Consider the following 15,427-nt stretch of genomic DNA (forward strand, 5'->3'; position numbering starts at 1 on the left):
GGTGGCAATGGTGGTTTTGTTGTTGGTCGTACTGGGTTGACATGAATATAGAAAAATAAAAGTTCATATGTACAACATTGAATGCAAAACTAAACCTAGACCTTGCATAAACGTACGGTCTTTGTGTTGTTCGAACGACTTAAAAGTTTAACCTATCTAAAGTTACTATCATATTACATAATTTTATTCAATCAATTATGAAATGATGCAACACAAATTGTATTACCATTTATAAGCTAGACTCAAACAAATTCTCTTATTGTTGTCTAATAATATACTTGAAATAGTTAAAACCATGATTACTGTATATAAACAAAATGGAAAAATATTTACTTATTCCTTCTGGACATTTGAAATCGTGCTCTGCAAATATAATCATAGAAGTTGTTCTTTCTGATCGTTTTGCAAATATTGGTTTTAGATGAAAGAAATGTATTTATATATTGCGCCAATGACATCTTAAATATACATCTAATTAAATTAAAGATACTACACGTGTGTAACACCTATTTTCATTGGAAAACATGAGATTTATATCAACTTTTATTATATAGATTATAATAAATTCCTTAAATACATTTTGTCAGGTTATGTATATTTATTATTAACAGTTGTCGGATTGATAATAAAATACAGTCGTTTATATTGTAACAAATAACCTGTAAAAAGACTTCGGGCTCCCCTAATGGTTAGACTTATGGTTAAGGTATCTGTCTCTCTCAACCTACGGGTTGTCAGTTCGAATCTTTTCCGTGTGACCTTGAGTTCTGACATGACATCAGTTCTCAGTTCTAGTTATTTTCAGAAAGTAAACTCGAAAGAAAGTGATATATATAATTATACACATGTATAATTAACAGGAACCTGTTCCAAAATCACAGTTTTTAAACTAAACGCCTTTTATGATGATAATTAAGCATTAGATACGTGCGACATGTTATAATACGACGAGTTAAGTGTCTTTTCTTAGATAATATTACCTATTAAAGTTTTATTGAGTTTTCTGTTGTATGGACTTGGGTTACAGAGGGTTGTGTCACAACATTTCACGTTTTTGTCTTTCTGCTCACCAGTCAAATTTACATACACTTGACATTGCTGAGAAAATCAAATCAAAAGCATAATAAGATCTTACTGGCATGGAAGTCACGCCATGTCAAATAAAAAAGAAATGTTGTTTCATAAGATATGGTGGCATTTTTCCACCAACATTGAAACACTTTTTCTTATCACGTTTGCATTATATTTACCTTCTAATTATCTGATTAATTTGCAATTTCTTTCTTTTAATTGACGGATACAAGGTAAGTTTCTCCAAAGACACTATAAAGTGCTTACAACTGTCAACACTTTATAATTTCTGTTTATCTATAAACCAACCATATATGCGTTAGTCACTTAAGTTTCAGAACATTATCACGTAAATATTTTCTTTGATATGTCACATGTTATAGATACACAGAAAACATACGTATCTTTTATCTAATAAGTAAATTTTGGCAGTTGTGACCACTTTCTAGTGTTTTTGAAAGTTATATACATGTACTTACATTGTATTCGTCATTAAATTAGATGTAATATCAGGTAAATAAGATAAATATATTTGACTGTTATATATGAGCTATGCCACCATAATAAAAATATAATTATTTCTTTAATTACTAAGTCTGGTTCTATCTTTACTTTTAGTTCTTTATTTAAACACCGCTTGAAATAAGCCATGCCATGTTAACAATTAAAAATTACCAGTTGTCATAACACGCTTATATTCTGAATTAGGAATGAGACGTGGTTATGATTATAATAAACTCAATATTTACCCCTCTTTTGAATTTGCATCCGAGTTCATATGTCCCAGGTTGAAGAGAACGAGGATGATTTGTGACCGAGCACGCCTTTCAATGATAACAAAAAAGTCCAAAACATAATATTTGATTTAAACTTCATTTTAATATGTAATAACATGCAAGTCAATGTATAAAATGGGCATATAGAAACAAGATTAAAAAAGAGAGAAAAATAACATTTGTAAACTGTATCTTACCACAAAACTAGTTAAAAACATTCAAATTATGACAAGTTAATAACAAAACAACTAGGTCAACATGTTCCAAAAGACAATGACGGTTAAATTATCAAAATAAGACAAGGCATTGAAAACGAAACAAGATCACATGACATTGACAAAAACAAGGCTTGAGGAAGAAGACATTGAAAAACATAAAAAATAAAGATCACGTATGTTGTAATTAAAGTTTTCACCACACTTAAGTGAAATGTTATATATGTATATAATTATGCTTCCAAAACAATTTTCAAACATCGAAGAATATGTTAAATATGTACTGAAAATATGTAATCAATTAAATATATGAATTCATTTCTTATTGAAAAATTTAACTTAGACTTTATAGAAATTAAATTTTTAATTTCCTCCCTTTATTAACATGAAATGTAAATTCGGTAATATTTTTACAAAGAATGCTTTTTGGAACTTACAATAATTATAAATATTCATTTGAGCATTATATTTATGATATAAAACCATAAAAAATGAGTTACAGGATCATTAAAGGTAAGAATTGAATCTGTAATCATATAAGGTTAAAGTAAAAGAAGACATTGGCAGAAATATAAGGCCGGAATGGCACGTGACATTTACGGCATACAACGCCAAAGGAAATCAAGTCAGTGTCAAACAAGATCAATACATGGAAAAAATTCACGATCAAAAGTAAGACTTTGAAATACCTTAATTGTAATAGTAAGTCAATAAATTGACAAACATAAAAGATCAGAGTAAGAAAAGACATTGTCAAACATACACGATCATAAAGATACACAAGACATAGGCAATAATGCAAGGTCAAAAAGTTAGACAAGAAATTTGCAGACGTACAAGGTAAAAGTAAGACAAGATATTGACACAACATACAAGGTCAGAAAGAAAGATAAGTCATTGACAAACATACAAGCAACAGTAGATCAAGACAATGACACACTTATTAGGTCAAAAAGAAGACATTGACATGCATACAAGGTCAAAATAATAAGACATTGACAAACATACAAGACCAAAAAATAAGGCATTGACAGACATACCAGGTAAAAAAGAAAGACATTGACAAACATACAAGGTCAAAAAGTAAGACATTGATAAACATTCAAAATCAACTAAGAAAATACACTGACGAACATATAAGGTCGAAAGTTATACAAAACATGGGCAGACACTGAAATTCAAAAAGTAATATGAAGCAATATCAATGTTAGACACTGTATATTAATAAAATGCACTAGCTGTTAATAAATTTATTACACTACTTACTAATGAAAGTAACTTTATAAACTATTTATTTATAAACTTAATGCACTAGCTTCTTATAAACTTTATCCTCTACATATTTATATAAAACATACACTAGCTAATAATAAACTAAATGCACTCACTATATACCTACTTACATACTTAATGCAATAGCTACCAGTAAACTTTTATATACTACTTACTAGTAATCTGAAGGCACTTTACATATATAGCTAATAAAATACTTTACTTAATACTTTAATTATTTAATATTTAATGCACGACTTAGCTTGCTTGCAATTAATAAACTTACATATAGTGTCAGGTCACAATCTTCAGTTGTTGTACACTGTGGTCCTCCTTCATAAACCTCGTCACATTTAAAACATTGTGTGATGTTGTTCGCTGGTCCTGAAATATTTATACCAATACCAACAGAACGTTTTAGTATGTTTGTTCTTTCTTGTTTGCAATTGTTACCCCCAGCCCAACCCCCTCCCGCATCTACCAACTGTCACACCTAACCAAAGTTCAAAGTGAATTGTTACCGAAAATGCAGAATGAAATTTGCAGAGGTCGTGGCAATTCATTCCATGATGTCTGGTATGCACTGACTAACAGTTTGTCGAATATCCCTCGTTATTTCTCCAAACTTTGCCTGATTGCGCTTTAAACCTCAACGTAACATTCACTTAAACCGCTTTAACAATTCTAACAAAGATTCCCTCATGCACTGTTAAATTTTCATCTGAATAAAGCAGAATAATTAGATTTCACGGACGGACATTGAGAAAGTGAAGTAGCATTACTCCTTTTGTATTTGTTTTGTGTATATATTCTTACGTTTATAACCGCATCCTTCCGCATTGCAGCTATCCTCGAAGCAGCATTCGGAACACAGTGTTAGGTCATTGTTTACCTGTTTCTTCCTTGAATTCCCGTCACCGTATGCGTTCTTATTACATAATTGTAAGTTGCAATACTGAAGTAGATCAAATTTTAGGCATAAACTTTGTTAATGAGATCTTACTAGCAGTTGCTTGTGTGATCAGGTTAGGTCATATATGAAGACAAAGAGGATATTGGTTTGTTTGTGTGTAAGATGAATTTTATTTCATCGAGTGGGCTTCAATAACAGTATTCTCACGAGTGGCGTAGCAACTCGTGAGAATACTGCTTTTAAAGTTCACGAGATGAAATAAAATTACATCTTACACAACAAACAAACAAATTTTCTTTTTATTTTATGCTTAAAAACAAGTTAAAACGAGATTTCCTTAATATTAACGTTAATATCAAATCTGTTTTCCCCATTGAAAGCCTCATTTAGTCGAATTTCTCATTAAAACAAGAAGTCTTGGGCTGAAAACTAAGTTCGACAATCAACGTTAAATGGCGGTGATATTATTAATTTTATTAAAAAAATATGAATGATCGCTTGTTTTAATACTAAAAGCAAACCATTCTAGTAGGAGAAAAGTCCAATCATCCATCCATATTTCTGTTACTTACTGCGAATTTATATAAGACCTGGCTTTGTTAATGTAAGCGGCCGCAATTTTTTAAAGTTGTGCATTTCACGGGAGGGAAATAATTGTTTGATTCAGAGGAATATCATTTAGATTTGTTAGTCATACACCTTTTTAAAAGAAATAAAACTTATTTAAGAATTGTAAAAGACAATAAATAAGTGTTGACAGAGGTGTAAACATTCAAAAGCAGCTAGGAAACTGGAAAACTTGGAATTGTTGAAAGTCTGCCTAACGAACGCTGGGTTGTTTACTTATTCTTTGGGCTGATGGCTGTCATTGCTTTTCAAGTTTTCATAAAGCATACGGCAGCTATTGCTCGTAGGATACTTAAATATGCCCAACTGTCATCAAGAGCAGTTTTGCATGTGGAAGGAATGTATTTTTCAGACTGTAAAAATGAAACAAAAACATAAAAGACGATATTTGGTGATTGGTAATTTGGATCAATAGAAGTAAGTTTTCTTCTTTTATTACCTTTGACATATAAGTTATTTATCTATTTCAACTCAGCTTTTCTCACTGTGAAATTATCAAATATAATTTTCACGGATAAATCAGTAATCCACTGAAAAGTATAAAATGATATTTTCTATAATTGCATGTGTCAGTAGAACAACCTAGATATCCCATCCTCTGTCTTTTGTTTCAAGAACGAATAGGAACCTGGTGTTACAAAGAGTTCATTATGTTAAAATATGGTTATTAAGCAAATTCATTTTATACTTCCACGTTTTCAAACAAAACGTAGTGTCGTGACATCAGCAACGTCATTCCGAATTACAAGACGTATTATGTGCAACAGATGGAGTAAATAGTGTTACGATATATAATAAAACAATGTGTCTTACTATTTTTGTACGGGAAAACTTAAAACAATATGCCTTACTTCCAAAGCCTTACATCCAGTATTGTAAACCGGTTTGAAGTCAACTGGAGACAGTATTTTTTCTATGTAGCAAGTCTGTAAATGTAAGCAAAATCAAAGCACGGTAGACACTGAATTTGTTTGAGTCACAAAAGAACATTAACTTTTACTTCGTAAATATCAATTCTGACTTTTTTCTATTGATATGATGACTATAAAGTATAGAAACAGAATTTCATATAAACTTTGATAAGAATGGCCACAAAATACTTAATTTTTCAATCAATTTTACGTGATAACCCTTTGATTTTTTTACCATAGAAATGAGAAACACTTTAAGAACATTACGAGTTGTAACAGTAAACATAATGATGCATATTTGGCATCAGCTAATCTATAATATTAAACATGACATTTTTGATACAATATTTACCTCGTTGGCATTGCACACAATGGCTTTTTTGCAGTTACTTAAGTCAGCGACATTTTCACAGCGTAAGCATGTGATACATTCGGCAACTTGAAAATAAAAAGAACCCTCTATGAAAGGAAATGTTTTATAGATTACTTGTTTTTTATACTAAATTCGTTAAATTTGTAAATTTTATACATATACACATAATATTATACTATAATATTTATCATTATATTATTTTTATATCAAGAAAATGAATAACTATTTATATTTAGAATTGATAAGATGTTATGTTTCGGTCACTTAGTATTAACCAGCCATAATTTCAAATGATATGCTTTGATGTCTCATAATCAAATCTATAAGCCAATCCAAATACAATCTGATTAAAATCAGCTCCTAATTCTCGCTACGCATCTGACGGCATCGATAGGAGGTCACCTTCTCGTGATCTTTCAAACAGCAAACATCGGCGAGCTTTCACAATTTAAAAAGTTTCTAATTCAACACTTGAAAACCAATACTGAGTAGGTATTTTCACAATTGAATTGAAATGAACTTGATTCCACTGAAACAATTGTTTTATACATCTTTATTTTTATTTTTTCCTAAGTAAAAAGTCATGGTTAGAAAATATTACCTTTTATGTTGAGTAAAATAAATCCAAACAGGACAAAGCCTGAAAAATCAAAATGCAAATATTTTTATTCATAACACATTTAAAGTATTTTCTTATCAGGTATCCATCTGTAAAAGCTAATGTTTATTTCCATTAACAAAAGCCGAAAGGAGAAATCATGGAAGTAGTCCAACACACTAAAACTGAAACAGCTCCAGGGTCGGTGTCATTTTCTCTGTTAATTGTATGTTTTCGTCCATCCATGCCACCCCCCCCCCCGCAAAGAAAGAAATTCGCCTGAAACATTATCCATATCTAATTATGAAAATGGTGTGTAATTTAAGACTAACAGCAAATATGATCATATAGAGGCTGATAAACACATTTTACCTCTGGCTTCCCAGCGAGTATCTTGTAGCTGAGAGTTCTACATAAATTTTCTATCTTTCACACCGACACTGCAATGGTCATATGGTGGCTTTCAAGCTTTAGTGATGGAGGGGCCACTCCTAAATTATTTCAGGCACGAGCAAAATCTTGTTAGAAGAATCTAGCTGGATATATTCCTCATATGAAAGAATCCAAGGTCACGGGCGGGATTCGAATCCGCAACGGCGTGTGTCAAGTGCTTTGAATGTTTTATGGACATGTCGAGAATCATTTGATAAATTTGAAAATAAGCAATCAACGCATCTAAATTAGTCAAGTAATAATAAAATAGAAAAATAAAAATTAAACTGATTAAACAGTAATTTAATTATAGGACAGATGTGTTTTATCTCAAATAATGACAACTTTATCAGTCAATGTGAACTAATAGCTAGCATATAGGACGATTCTATAAGAATGTGTGTATTGACCTTTTATATTATTAAACAAATTAACCCAAGACACTATTTATAGTTATGAGTGTACTAAAAGTCGTTGTCCAGTGCTTTACTCTGAATAGCGCTGTACCTTTTTTAACAAAGTAGAAAAACAATACTCATTGAATTTAGGTAATGAACGTTCAGGAATGTATTGATATTTTGTTAAAAGAACAATAATATTTTACCTATAGGTACTATCCGTTTCATCTTCGTGGTGGTATATCTGTGTAAAGTCGCGGCGCGATAAGGAAGTGTACTTAATGATCTAATCATTAAACAGATAACAAATTTAGTATATACACTCTTAATATTCCTTCCCAGCTCACAGTTTTGGCGTTAAAATTGTCGTCTGCTGACTGTGCACCTAGCAGGTGGTCAAATCAATTTGCATTTCTTCTGCTTTTAATCTGTTATTCTTCCTAAAATAGAACATCGAGGACGCGTTTGACTCCTCGCATGTCCAAAGGTCAAATAACGCTGTGAAAATACTAAAATCGTTTAGCGTTTTATGTGTCAGCATATTAATATAATTTATCCGTACTTGTAACATAGAGAAATTAAATCATTTTGATACGAGTATAACATAAATAAATTACTTTGAAATTAGAAAGTATGGAAATGTACATAATTTTGCATTTAACAGAATATTCATGACAATACTTTTTCATCAATGCCCATGTCTCTTTTACTTTGCATCTTGTGTGCTCTTGGTTTTTATTTTCGGTTACTAGATATCAAGAATAATATCGATCTAAGTGTTGTTATTTGACCATTTTAAATCACTTTTGGAGTTGCTACCTTAAGAAAATTGAAAACTAACAACCGAAAGCTTATGAAGTAATTCCTATCACAGCCACTTTTATTTTGATTCCTACGCTATATTATTTCAACATCCATTACAAGTATTTATAGCAACTCTAAATTGATGCTAAATATCCGAATGTCATCTCTTAGACCGATTTAATTTTCTTATTATTGTACTATAAATAAAAGTGGTTAAAGTCACTTTAAGCTTTAGAACAAATTATGGACAAATGACAAATCATTTCAATGTGAATACAAATGATAAATATATGTCATTTAGAATGGAAGTTGAACATGTACATATGTACATGGCGTCATTAGAATAAGAACAAAGCTCTTGAGCACAGTTTCTAACACCGAATTCTCTGACAATGTGACCAATCTATATTTCTTATGGTGGCTGATTAGCGACATATCGCAAAATACGTAAAAACGAAACCAAGTTACAACAGAGTTAAACTTTGCCGCATCTTCATGTTTTCTCATTTTCGAGGGGAAAACAAATGCAAAAGGACAACAAAATAAGGGTGACGATAAAATGAATCGTGTTTTTGAATTACATTTGCTTTACTATTTGCGTTTTAGTGGCGTAAATTGAAGTGCGACTTTGTCGTATGTTTGCTCGTTTCTTGTTGTGGTTGCTTTTCCGCTTTGTACTTTCTCGTATTTTCGCGTAGGGCACAACTATAGCCAGGGATCAAGCTTAAATGTGACGGCATACAATTGAAAAATAGAATGTTTATATCATTTTAACCATTGTTGTTTAAGTGAATTTATCAACATGCGCTTGTTTAATTTGACTTCATTATTCCGCACTGTGGTAAATGACTATGCAAAAAAAAAATCAAAGCACAGAAGGCGCTGAATTTGTTTGGGTCTCAGAATGTAAGAAAGGTGCAGGTTGGGAGATTATATGTTTAGTGCCACCAATGCTTTCCAGCGTTTTAATTGTAGTAAATTGGCTATAAGACTAATTGCAACACTGATATTCAATCCAATGTTTATTTGACTTTAACAATTTAAAAAAATGAGTTACCTTTACTGGGATTTGAACTCCAGACCTCTCGCTTCCTAAGCGAGCCCGAAAACCCTTCAGCCACGGTTAAATTTATATGTGAACGGCCTGAAGAAAACCATATTATTCTAAATTAGGGCTTGTAACGACTTTTAACTGTTGTTTAACACAGATGTAATTAATCCTGAAGAATACTATAAGCATGTATATTTATAAAGAATCAAAGGGCTTCAAGTTCTTTGGTATTTTCTGATCTTTGCAATCTAAATCGTACTGTATATCTGTATGCATTTTCCTGTATAAGTTTATTTTTATGTATTATAATTCATTTTGTAAGGCACATACGGAATTCTGCATAACTAGAGTTGCATCAAAAAATCATTTATGTACTTTTTTTACGACAGCCACACTTTATCCTTGTAAATCATGGCTACTTCCTTAACAAAAACAATTAAAAAAAGAATTTAACAAAAAAAAAAATTCCTCGACTGGGATTCGAACTCGAGACCTCTCACTCACTAAGCGAGCGCGTTACCACTGTACCACGGAGAAGTTATACACAGAATGTCTGAATAATATCAAGTCATTCTAAATTTAGAACTTCCATTGCATTCAGGTTTGTAATCCTTATTAATTTCGAGGTATTTTGTTCAGGGTAAACCTGTTGTTTAAAATTGAAGTAAATATTTTAGCGAAAATCCTCTCGCCCAAACAGTCCGACATGTAGAATCTATATATTCCACTACTCGGTTTGTGTAGTATTCGGTAATCTACATGGCTAAAAATAGTATTTTCATTGATAAAATCATATTCATCCGCGTAATTTGTGATTGTGCATTTATTGACAATTCTATAAGCCAACGCTATTGTTTAAGTTTAAATGCGTTGTAATTTGTTGGATACTTGTAACAAAATAAAATATTTCTTTCTTTTAAATCGCTAGTTTTAAGCTGTTTTGAGAACTACTTGTTGTTAGGTTTGTCATAAACTTCTGTGTCAGAGATTGAATGTCCGCTTTGTATTTAGTTATTTTCGATCAGAAAATACCAGAAAACAATATTAGAAATCTTCGACCATTCGGGAATTACTTTGCTTGAAAATTGATGCGCCTGTCTTTGACCATCTTTACGCAGTGATCTCCCCTGAATTTTTCGGCTTTAGTGTACATACAAAAGGGAAGTAACCGCTTCAAAAAAGTGGACTACTTTCGGCATTTGCAATTAAGAACATTAGACTCTGAAATTTCGCTACCATTATTTGTTTGGTCTGACGACCCAAACAAATAAAAATCAGAAAAAAGGCAAAGATGAAACAACAAATAAACATGTGAATACATGACAGATCTATTCTTTGTGTCGTATTATTTTGCTTTTCTGTTTCAATAATGTGAAAACATGAAGATACAATAAAGTCAACGATATGATACTAATAAAACCACCATTACTGTTCGAACTGATTACGACATTTTCACACAGGCCGGCGTATATGACCTACTACTGTGTTTATCATTAAAAGACACATTTCACATGGCAGTAAGATAAAACCGCATATCTATGTTCAATATACAAACGTCCTTACTGTTAAAGTATTCGTTTAGATGAAGATTATGTACTACAAAAATAACACCCGCGATTCTTTAAATCATCCTTGTTTATTGGCCTCGACATTAACTTTGTTTTAGAACATTTGCATTGAGAAATTGTTGAGAGCAGTGAAGATGATAAGGTAATTACAATTTTCGTTCAATAGATTCGTAGAGTCGCTTGTAGCATTATGCCAGTAAACGCGTAAATGGTAAGTGCACAGTAAAAAGTCAAAAAGACATTTACGTTTTTCCGTAATTGTGTTAAATTTTATATTTTCCTTAGTGACAAACATACATTTATATAAATATCGCCTGGAATGTATCGTTAACGTTCAATTTGAAAAAGAGTAGGACAGTCTTTGGATAATTTGGGCAGTCTTTTTATAGGTTATCTTAACATTTTTATTATCAATTACCGTATTGGTCTATGACAATTATGATAGTTAATCTCTTGAAATATATTACTTATTCAACTTAACAGCGAAAAAAGAGCATAATGGCACTTAAAATATACAAATCCATAACTAAACGGGTGCTATGGAACGTTAGAAATGTTAATTTTATCATTGTATTTCATGAAAAAGAATAAACCAAACCATTAATTTTAATACCATTGCCCTCCCTTTTCTGTATTTGTCTGCAATTGTTGGTTAATCATTAATTTATTTCTTGTCTTACACGAAATAAACAAATCTAATTTAACCAGTCATTATTAACAAATCCCATTGCATATTTGTATCAAGAAAAAAACTTTCATCTCTTCAAACACTTTTACAAGGTTCATTGAAATTGATAGAGTGTGTTTCTTTTGTCCTCGGGATGTGTATTTATTACTTGTAAACATATCAATGGCATTGATCGACTTTTACCTTTCGTACTTAATTGTTCTAAATAGTACCCCATTATTTTAATTTCCATGGTCTGAACTAGAAACTACAGGTTCTGCGTTCCCTTAATTTAGAAACGAATTATAGGCGCCGTGTTCGTTTAAACTTGAAACGAAACTTAAGGCATCGCGTATGTTGAAACTAGAAACGAAACTGTAGGCGCTGCGTTCATTTAAATTGGAAACGAAACTGTACGCGCTGTGTTCGTTTAAAACAAAAAACGAAACCACGGTTGGTGCCGCGTTTTAGTTTAGTGTTATTTCCCCTTGTTGATCTTATTTCACGGCGTCTCAACGCCGTGATATTGTGATGGGTAGTTTTCGGTAGCATGGGCAAAAGTCACGTGACAAAATGCCTTTTGATTTCTACAGCCGACATTTTATTGTTTTTACGCAATCATTGTACAGCCCATTTCCGTGAAAAGTTACATAGAAACAGGATTTTTTTCAAAACCATACAGAATCTAAACAGTATTTTATCAACACACGAAATATCAACGTGTTATATTAACACATTTCCGGACATCCTTTCGACATGCTTGAGAAATTCGCCTTGAATGGATTATGTATGGTGGCTGATTTACGCCATCCGTATATTTTCGTGTCTTCGCCTCAAAATGCGAAAATACGAAGGAACGACATATTTGGACTGATATGTTCTCATGTCGGATCTATGTCACTCTTTGAGTGAATCTTTTCACGTGTAAAATGTCTTTGAACATTACATTCCTAAGTTTCTATATTTGCAATTAAGAACTTAAATTGTCTTTTTTTGAATAATTTCATTTTTCTTGCGCAATTCTCTAAAATGAGACTTGGTTTTTCTATATGCGTTTCACAATAAACATTCACCATACCAGGTTGTAAAATAACTTAATTTGGTACTGAAATCAGTTTTTAACACAACATAAAACTTCATTCAGATTTCATGTCTCGTTATATTGTGAGCAAAATTCTGAGTTTCCTTTAGATATGAGCAAGAAAATGTTTTATTACCCCCCGCCGAAAAGACGATGGGGGATATAGAATTAGTCTCCATCCGTCCGTCTGTCCTTCCGTTCGTCCGTCTACATTTTTGTCCGTATCATATCTCAAAAAGTATCAATTTGAAACTTTATAGGTGGAGGTATCAACTTGAAACTTCATTGGTGGATAAATCATATTTAGGAAAAGTGCAAGAGTGATAACTCTACCCTGCATATTTTTTCATTATTTCCCTTTGTTATTCTTCAAACTCAATTTTTGTCCAGAGCATAACTCTGAGATATCAACATGAAACTTCATAGGTGGATAGATCTCACTCAGGAGGTGTGCAATGCACAAGACTGACTTACCATTCCTAAATTTTGAGTTATTGCCCTTTGTTATTTTTCATACTTAATTTTTCACCAGAGTGGAGCATAAATTAACTAAAAAAAACCCAAAAAACTTTGAGATGTCAATGTAATCTTAATAGGTAGATAGCTCTTTTTGAGGATGAATGTTGTGCGAACGAATGATAATTCTACCCTTTATAATTTTTGAGTTATTGTCATTTGTTATTTTCATACTTTTTGTCCGGAGAATATCTAAAAAAGTGTATGAGGTAACAACTTGAAACTTCATAGGTGGATAGCTCTTTTTGATGAGAAGTACAGCACACTAGAATGATAACTAACCGTGCATTATTTTTCAGTTATTGCCCTTTGTTATTTTTCATACTAAATTTTTCACCTGAGTGGAGCATATCTCTGAAAAAGTCTTTGAAATGTCAACATGAAACTTCATAGGTGGAAAGATATTTTTGAGGAGGAATGTTGTGCGCAAGAATAATAACTCTATCCTTTATAATGTTTTAGTTATTGCCATTTGTTGTTTTTCAAACTTTTTGTCCGGAGCTTATCTCGAAAAGTGTTAGAGGTAACAACTTGAAACTTCATAGGTGGATAGATCTTATTGGGGAGCAGTGCAGCACACTAGAATGATAACCTACCGTGCATTGTTTTTTCAGTTATTGCATTTTGTTATTTTTCATACTTTATTTTTGTCCAGGGTATAACTACCAAAGCATTTGAGATAACAACATGAAACTTCATAGGTGGATAGATCTTACTCAGGAGGTATGCAGTGCAAAAGAGTGATAACTCTACCCTTCATAATTTTTTAGTTATTGCCCTTTGTTATTTTTCATACTAAATTTTTCACCTGAGTGGAGCATATCTCTGAAAAAGTCTTTGAAATGTAAACATGAAACTTCATAGGTGGATAGATCTTATTGGGGAGGAATGGTGTGCGCAAGAATGATACCCTTTATATTTTGTTAGTTATTGCCATTTGTTATTTTTCATACTTTTTGTCCGGAGCTTATTTCAAAAAGGTGTTAGAGGTATCAACTTGAAACTTCATAGGTGGATAGATCTCATTGAGGAGGAGTGCAGCACACAAGACATTTAATCTACCGTGTATTATTTTTCAGTTATTGCCCTTTGTTATTTTTCATACTTAATTTTGTCCAGAGCAAAACTACAAAAGCCTTTGAGATATCAACATGAGCCGTCATAGGTGGGTAGATCTCACACAAGAATGATAGTTATTCAGCTCTACTATATAAACATGGCTCTTGTAACAAGTTACATTATGATATTTAAAAACCTTCTGAACAAGTTAACATGTCAATTCAACACAATGCTATTTGGAGATACCTCATCAATATATCAATTAACTGTTTTTTGTTGTTGTTTTTTGTGGGGGGTTGGATTTTTTTTGTTTTTCGCCGTGACATATTTCCAGCAATTTTTTACTTGTCTTTTTATGTTTTATGTTAGGAGAGTACCCTGTGTCATATACCTTAAAACTTTGGTTATTAAGATCCACCTACTTTATGTAAAGACCCACTCATCATAATGATATAAACAGTCTTACAAATTAAATGCTGGAATTAACATATCGTATTCCCTGCATCCACGTCACAATCCAATAATTATAAAACAACCCCATCACCGTAGGGAACGTGTAACAGTATCGCGTTTTCCGGTTACAGTATAGAATTTTCAAGATGGAGAATTATTTGTGGGGAAGACAGATTGGTGATTTTATTCCGGTCCGCGCTACATGTAGTTAGGTTTCTTAAAGATGTTTTTGTGCTTCACTCGTAAGGAACTGGATCTGATATCTAGTCATACATTTCTTCAGACCCTGCACTGCAGATCTATCTCTATATTGTCTCATAAATATGCAGATTTGACAGATTGAAAATTTGAATCGAGTGACCAATGTATTTTTCTCCCATTCCGACATTATTTAAGCATGCCTACAAAAAGTAAACCTAACAAACGTATGTTAGTCCTTTGTGTTTGTCATAGGGTTGAATTATCAGATCAACGCATTATACACGTAAATGATATATACACACTTACACTAACTAAACATACACTATTTATAAAAGTACCTTATCTACATGATTATATACACGTATCTACATTAAGATCAATCATACACTAATAACTATAATATAAAACATTCATAATTACATAATAATAAAGTATAATTTG

The 15,427-nt window shown here is 31.9% G+C and overlaps 1 protein-coding gene across 1 annotated transcript; it reads right to left on the minus strand.

Annotated features, from left to right (window-relative positions):
• Window positions 1-3,628: 3,628 nt before the first annotated feature.
• On the minus strand, window positions 3,629-7,936 carry LOC132724375 (uncharacterized). The gene is made up of 6 exons (XM_060709230.1): window positions 7,793-7,936; window positions 6,760-6,798; window positions 6,138-6,223; window positions 5,726-5,800; window positions 4,227-4,289; window positions 3,629-3,718 (listed from the first exon to the last, which is right to left on the minus strand). Exons 1-6 carry the CDS (start codon window positions 7,878-7,880, stop codon window positions 3,629-3,631), a joined length of 441 nt encoding a protein of 146 aa, XP_060565213.1. The 5' UTR covers window positions 7,881-7,936.
• Window positions 7,937-15,427: the final 7,491 nt, after the last annotated feature.

This window comes from Ruditapes philippinarum, unplaced genomic scaffold (assembly GCF_026571515.1).
Source record: "Ruditapes philippinarum isolate M1 unplaced genomic scaffold, ASM2657151v2 ctg19280_1_1_1_1, whole genome shotgun sequence".
Classification (NCBI taxonomy): Eukaryota; Metazoa; Mollusca; class Bivalvia; order Venerida; family Veneridae; genus Ruditapes; species Ruditapes philippinarum.

Excerpts from the sequence above, each read along its gene's own strand:
- LOC132724375 (XM_060709230.1), bottom strand. The coding sequence starts at position 7,880 with ATGATTAGATCATTAAGTACACTTCCTTATCGCGCCGCGACTTTACAC. Across the intron at positions 6,224-6,759 it reads TATTTTACTCAACATAAAAG|TTGCCGAATGTATCACATGC; the intron begins GTAATATTTTCT and ends TTTATTTTCAAG. Across the intron at positions 3,719-4,226 it reads GGAATTCAAGGAAGAAACAG|GACCAGCGAACAACATCACA; the intron begins GTAAACAATGAC and ends TAAATATTTCAG.